At 40.7% G+C, this 7,428-nt stretch overlaps 1 protein-coding gene across 1 annotated transcript; it reads right to left on the minus strand.

Moving 5' to 3' along the window:
• Positions 1-974: 974 nt before the first annotated feature.
• Positions 975-2,270, minus strand: LOC109397064 (uncharacterized). The gene has a single exon (XM_019669388.3). It carries the CDS (start codon positions 2,108-2,110, stop codon positions 1,247-1,249), a length of 864 nt encoding a protein of 287 aa, XP_019524933.2. The 5' UTR covers positions 2,111-2,270; the 3' UTR covers positions 975-1,246.
• Positions 2,271-7,428: the final 5,158 nt, after the last annotated feature.

A 7,428-nucleotide genomic window follows, 5' to 3' on the forward strand; every position in this document is an offset into this window, starting at 1 on the left:
GGTTTGGGGCCTCTCAGGTGCTCTACATGGGGTCCGAGGGGCTTTAAGGGAGATTTTGAAGGCATTTCAGGACGTTTCAGAGCATTTTCTGCGGAATTAAGAGGTGTTACGAAAGCGTTACGGAGGAATTTTCGGGTGGTTTGGAGCCCCTCAGGTGCGTTACATGGGGTCCGAGGGGGTTTAAGGGGGATTTTGGAGGCATTTCAGGAAGTTTCAGAGCATTTTCGGGGGATTACGGAAGCGTTACGGAGGAGTTCTCAGGGGTTTCGAAGCCTCTCAGGTGCGTTACATGGGTTCCCCGGGGGGTTTAAGGGAGATTTGTTAGGCATTTCAGAAAGTTTCAGAGCAGATTCTGAAATACTTTAAAACGCCCCTCGAACCTCTTGCAACGCCCTTTAAAGGCTCATGAGATCCCTTGAATTGCCCCTAAAGCCCCTTGGAACGCCCTTGAAACCCACTTAATACTATTGAAATACCCTAGAATTCCCCGTTATCCCATGAAAACACCAAAAAATCTTGACAGAACACCCTTAAAAGGCTCTTCAAACCCCCGAAACAACCCCTTAAAACGCCCATGAAGCCCCTTGAAACCCCCTTTTTGGACTGTCTGGGAACTTTCTGGAAACACCTTTAGCCCCATCTCAACTGCCCAGGAGCAAGACCTGTTCTCGCGAACTAGATTCTCTAATTAAAGCCCAAACTTAATTTATGCATAAATTACCCTCTTTTTATGACTTTTTTAATTTATGCACCTTTTTAATTTATGCAGTCCCAGCCATGTTATGCCATGTTATGTTAAAAGAGGTTCAAGTGTATAATGAGATTTATGAGATTGGAGTTAAAACTTAAAATAATGTTTGCTCACCCTCCTACTGTTGAGTGTGGAGTCACCCATTAAAATGCCTGCAATCGTCAATTTTAAATACTGAAAGCAAGTCTACGACAATCGATGGCAAAAGAAACACGGAACGGAGGACGTTTAAAACCAAACGCATTTGCTTTATTTATGCTAAATATAACAGATAACATTCACACGTAAAATCTAGCTACTTCTCTAAACATCATCGTCACAATCACTCGCACCTCTCGTCTCCAAATCCCCGCGCATTTCACACCTAATCTACGGAAAGCGCTAAATAATTATCGTAGCGCCGATTCATCGCACTCGAAAACACCCGCATCATCATCTCTTCAATTGTCCGGCTCGAAGGAAGTCCCACGTGATCCGGTGAGTGCACTACCTGCATCACCAAGTTGCCACGGGTTCAAAGTCGTCACTATCGACGGACCTTTTTCGCTCGCTCTTGGTGGTTGTCGCCGATGTCGCACAGGATGTTATCTTCAGGTTGGTTGCCGAATTGTAGGTGGTTTTGCAAAGTGTGTTGTCAACGATTGTGGAGGAAACCGCTAGGGGCGTGGTCAACGTAGTGGATTGTCCTTCCGGCGTAACTGGTGGCGGTGAAGAGGTAGAGGTTGGGTTGGATACGGTGGTCTCATAGGTCGTGTTGGTGGCTGTTAGAGAAACTGTTGAAGTCGAAACGTCAGACGATGACGCAGTGGTTGACGGAGCAGAAGTCGATGATTCAGCAGTTGAGGAAGCCGAACTTGTCGTAGCATTTGTAGACAACGTAGTTGTCGAAGAAGCCGAAGTCGATGATCCAGCTGTAGAAGAAACCGTTGTTGAGGATTCAGTTGTCGCAGTTGAATCCGTAGTCGTATTAGGATGGAACAGCTTGTAAACTACGGTCGTTGTAGTTGTCGAAGCGGTCGAACTGCTATGTTCAACTTCCAGCGTCGTATCATCGACGGTTGTGGCCTCAGCAGTTGTAACTTCATCCGCTTCCACAAGACTCTCCACTTTCACACCTGTCAGTTTTACATTGTACACTTCTGTTTCGTTGTCGAACTCAGTTGTCACAGTTTCCGTTACGCCTTCCAGCTCCGTAGTGTTCTCGGCAGATTCCGTTCCATTGCCAGGCGCATCGGTCACGTTGATACCTTCCGGATGGAAAACTCCAAAAAGTTTCTCGAAAAATTCTCCGACCCCGGGCGAAGCCAAGCAGACCGGAATCAGCACCAGCACTACCAAAAGCAATCCCTGGATCTTCATCTGGTCTGTGATTCGAGCTTTGGACTACCGCAACACACCGTCGACTAACACTCGTCCCGCTGAGGCACTGTAGATTTATATCGCCTATTGTATAATTGCTAGCGCAAGAATGGGTACAACAACAGTTCTGCAGGATCCGACAGATCTCCAAAGACTGAAGATGACCGCGAGACGTGAGATTCTTGCTGACGCGTTGTTCACAGTGCGCCACAAACGATTAGCACTTTTAACACGGCTCACGGTTGTGACTAATGTTTGCTGTTTTTATCAGCGGGAGTAGACTGGTGACTCTTGGAAAATGTATCCAACAGAGCTTTGAGTGTGCATTGTCCGTCCGGACAAAAGAACCCCCCGAGAAGTGTTTTGAAATCTGGGATAATTCCGGTTTACTCATTCAAGACATTTTATGTTGAAGATCAAATCGACAAACTTGAAATAATGACTTTTATCATTGGAATCTCTAGTTTCTTATGCAAATTATAATGTACATCCAACTACTGTAATCATGGATGGACTTTACCACTATGCAGATGATTAACGGTCTATGTGGCCGATGTGGTAAGTGTACGGGTGTTCAGTATGACTATGCTGAGGGTGACGAGTTCAATTCCTGGTCGGTCCAGGAAGTTTTCATAAAGGAAAGGAGAATGGGCAAAAATGTATAGAGTCTGGGTTTGGAGTTTACATCAACGACCCATGTCAAACAAGTAAACAATCTCAAATGAACCAAATGTCTCATTTGGGAAAAAGCGGAGGAGCGTGCAGTGTATAAACACAGACAAACAGACGTAACACTCTGATGATTCTCATCGTACTCAGATTTAAAGGCCTATTTAAAAATTAGATAGTTGGCCAACTGCCCACTCGTGGCGCTCGCATCGTTTTTGTTCGTGTTTGACGTTTTCCCACTGCCGCCATTTAGTTCATGGTTGGCTAAACTCAATAGAGATAATAAACTATAGAGGGAGAATGTCGCTGGCGTCGCCGCCGCAACATCTCTTGCTGGCGAAGATAGGGAGGGATATACACCGTGTCCAATAAGTTCTCATACAAAATACAAATTTAGAACATATAATTTTATTTCACATCTGTGATTCATATTTTCAAAATGAATGCATGTATTGAAGGGTCACATGATACTGATTAAATAAAGCACACGGTTAAGAATAACGTTATTTTCTATTTGTTTTTATAAGCCTAGCAGTACACTTCCGTTTTTTGAAATCCGTTTGCTCCGGCACGCACTCAAAATGTTCGAAAAAATTTTCATTCTACGATAGCTAAATAGAGTCCATAACGTTAAATTTTGATTTTTTATCCCAAGTATTGTGCCAAATTTTTTAAAAGTTAACATTATAAGTCAGCACCATGTGCACCACTTGTAATACATTGAAAATATATAATTATTAATGTGTATATGATAGAATATACCTCCAGCAAGCTTTAGCACAAGCAGATGGAGGTGATCATTGCGATACACAAGCGTGCGAGTGTTTTGAGTTATCATATAATCCTTAATGCTTAATGTTGTGGAGATTAACATGTGCATTTCTTTGCATTAGTCACCCAAAACTCATAAAAAAGGTCCAAAAAAGTACATCCCTGTATGTCTGCAAGCTGAATAATTGTTATATTGTAGATTAATAGCATTCATTCTTGCTTACTGATAGTTTCTGTAGTTTAGGGAAAATTTTACGCATTACACAAATCATTAAATAAATAAATAAACTCGCCCCATATCAACCTAAAATTGATAAAACTCATGTCAAAATAAATTTGATATGTCAAAAACATCACAATGGCATACACCAAGAAAAAAACGTGTAAACATTTGGCGAAATTTTGAAGTTTCAGAATTAATTGCTAAGTGGATCTTTTTTTCTGTCATACCCAATTTTTAAGCAATTTTTCCAATCTTATCAGAATTCACTTTATTCCTCAAAATCCAAATATTTTTCAACACAGATTACTAAAACAATGTAAAATGGATGTAGTGCATTCATTGAAAGGTATACTTTATCATTTTTGCATGTAGTTTTCGTTAGAAACTGTAACCACTATATGGTGGATCTTTTTTTGTGTCGGTCACTGTAAGTTACTTTATACTATTTTCCCATATCCGCTCAGCATCCTTTTGATAGGACAGTACTTTTGAGGTGAATATCTTGAGTCTTACTCAATATTTTTGCTTACTGTCTTTGTAGAAGTTGTTACGAACATCCATATTTTGTATAAGGTGAACATTCAACTTCAGAATTTGCTCAGTAGGTGGCGCAAACGTTGTTGCAAAGATTACATATGGCAAGGGTTTATGAGTCAAATTTCAAATGTTAAGTAATTTTGTTTCCCCGATAGCTCAACCATGGGTAAAATTTGAAGTTGGTGTCATGACGTGAAAATCGTTGTCGGCGACATGAACGCGCAGATAGGAAGGGAGGAAATGTACAGACCGGTAATCGGGCGAAACAGCCTGCACGCCGTATCGAATGATAACGGCCAGCGATGCGTAAACTTTGCAGCCTCCCGTGGTATGGTAGTCTGAAGCACCTTCTTCCCCCGCAAAGATATCCACAAAGCCACCTGGAGATTACCCGACCATCAAACCACAGACAAACAGACGTAACTCTTAAAGGAAATTCATCAAAAACTTTAGCCCGGTGTCATTTTCATGAGCACATTGCCACCTGTTGGTAGAACCGCGCGCGACACTGTCGGCCATGATGGATTTCGATTTGACGTTTTTCTGACACGCACACTACTACACAAATTGCCTGTAATTTTCATTTGCATCATTCAGCAACGTGTACACTGGCAAACGTCAAAGCGATCGAACACTAGCGCTTCTGGAGGGACGATCGCGCAAATCAAATGGAATTTGAATTGATCGTTAAATGCATGTGCCAAGCCGTTTTGAAGAGTGTTACGTCTGTTTGTCTGTGTTGATAGTAACTCAACCCAACAAAAAATACAGTTTTGGTATTTTCTGAAAATATGTTTATCTGGGCAAACTTAATCCGGTAATGTAATCATTAGTAAGCAATCCTTCGAACAGGTGGCAGTAAGGAGAAAAAACTACTGTTGCTAATATCTCGACTAAGTGAAAAGGTATAAAGATTGCGTCTTCAACAAGTTTGTGGGAGCCATGTGTCGAAAAAATATTAAGCTAAAAATTACCGCTCTCGATGTAATCTATACCACGGACATCATGGCGGACATGCAAGGCCACCGGCAGGGATTTATCTATGAAAATAATAAGCAAATCCTCCCGATAATTCTCCATGAGTTCATCTTAGGTTCCTACCAGGTTTCATCTCGTAGTCCCTCCAGAGAATCCTGTAGTGATTCGTTCCAAAATGACTCATGGCATTCGGGATTCCTATGGATATCTAACGAGATTCCATCAGGCATTCATTTAAAATGTGTACAGGGACTCCATCAGGGTTTTCTCGCGGGAATCCTTCCTAGATTTTTCCCGGGATTTTTCAGAGATTTTTTTTTTGTAATTTCCCCGGATTTATTCAACGCTTCCCCCAGAATTTCTCCAGGATTTTGTCAAGGATTTCTCTAGCTTTTTTTCGGGATTCCTGTAGGGATATTTTTCTGCATTCCATCAGCGATTCCTCCCTGGAATTCCTTCATTGATTCCTGCCGGGATTCGTTTAGGGCAGGGGTTCTCAAACTTCTTCAGCTTGCAACCCATTTCTGATTTTTATAGGATTTGGCGACCCACCAGCAATTTTTTTTATAGAATTTTTGAATTTTGACAGATTTTTTGAATGAATACATTTTTAGCTTCCAAAGGTTTAAATAAACTTACGTTACGTAGCATAGTATCTTATAATTTTTTTTGTACTATTTAAGTGCACTTTTTTTTGAAAAGTTAAAGTAAAGTTAATGTGCCCAAATGAGTGAGTAAGGTTAATGTGCCGAAAGAAAGATAAAGTTGTGAAAGATGGACCCGGTAGGGTGGTGCTTCGAATCCAGTTGACTTTCCATTTCACAGAAGCGTAACTTGTTCTGTGGCTTTGTTTAGTAAAGCGCCGGATTAGTGCTACGGAGTCGTGGGTTCGAATCCTGCCAGAACAAGTGGTATTTTTATCTCAAATTTATCTCTCAATTTGTCAATTAAACACACACTGTGTCTTCGAAATTCGAGTTTATCCATCTTTGAAGATATGGTGGCAATTTTATGCTTCTGCAAAACTTTAAAAATTTCAAATAGAGTTTTTAGAATCATAGAACAGCTGGATTTAACTGAAGTTGAGCTTTACTGAAATTCGATAGTAATAAACAGATTCGGTGCTTGTTGGTTTCTTGTCGATATTTGGTAATTTATTAAATTCCAACTGGTGAACAGCAAGCAACAACATGAGCTCATTTTTTTCCAAATTACAAGAAAAAAAAAAGATTTTATAAGAATTTCAAACCTTCTAATGAGTTTTCATAGTTTCAGAATCAATTTCAGAGCGCAGATAGTAGTTTCAATATTCAATATAATCCACACTAAGACTTATAATACAAAAGTTTGAATATAATTAAGGAGAAGCCTGATTTCTAAAAATAACTCTACCGATTTGTAAATTTGAATATGGCTAAAAATGTCATTTGACATGAGTTAATTGAGACAACTCTTCGCGACGAGTTAATTGAAACAGCACGCGACCCACCCAGTGGGTTGCGACTCATAGTTTGAAAAACTCTGGTTTAGAGATTTCTTCTACACAGCAAAAAAAATATTAAAGTTAAACAGCACGTAAATTGAAGATCAACGGAAAATTGAGGCAGAAAATTGTAAATCACCAGCATTTAACGTCAGCCGAGCAGCCCGGTGCTGGTCAGACGGCTTGTTTACAGATTTTAAAGCATATTCGCTTGAAATTTACATGCATCTGCTATAAATGATGCCAGCCACTCTCCATCAGCAGCTAATCAAACGGCTGCTGGCAGCTGTGACGGGTTTCTCCGTTGTGTCTCTCAGTACTCGCTGCAGCAGCCGAAGCAGATCGGCAGTTCGTGCATTATGGTAGAAGCAGTTTAACTTTGACTGACTGCTACTCAACAAGCTGTGATAGCCGAGCGTGCTCGGGCGTGCTACTCACACCCCAAGGATCTGTGTTCGATTCTCGCTCGGAGCTCAATTTTACTTCATATTTTCTAACAAATATCTGTAATGTAATTTTAAAGTCGCACAAAAATTTCCATCATATATGACGGGGTCCTTTTGTTACATTCGATTCGTCATAATTTTACAGGTTTTATTCGAACTGTGCAGGATTCTTTGACGACATTGCGTCAGGGATATATTCAGAATTTCTCCT

Source organism: Aedes albopictus, chromosome 3 (genome assembly GCF_035046485.1).
Source record: "Aedes albopictus strain Foshan chromosome 3, AalbF5, whole genome shotgun sequence".
NCBI lineage: Eukaryota > Metazoa > Arthropoda > Insecta > Diptera > Culicidae > Aedes > Aedes albopictus.

Excerpts from the sequence above, each read along its gene's own strand:
- LOC109397064 (XM_019669388.3), bottom strand. The coding sequence starts at position 2,110 with ATGAAGATCCAGGGATTGCTTTTGGTAGTGCTGGTGCTGATTCCGGTC.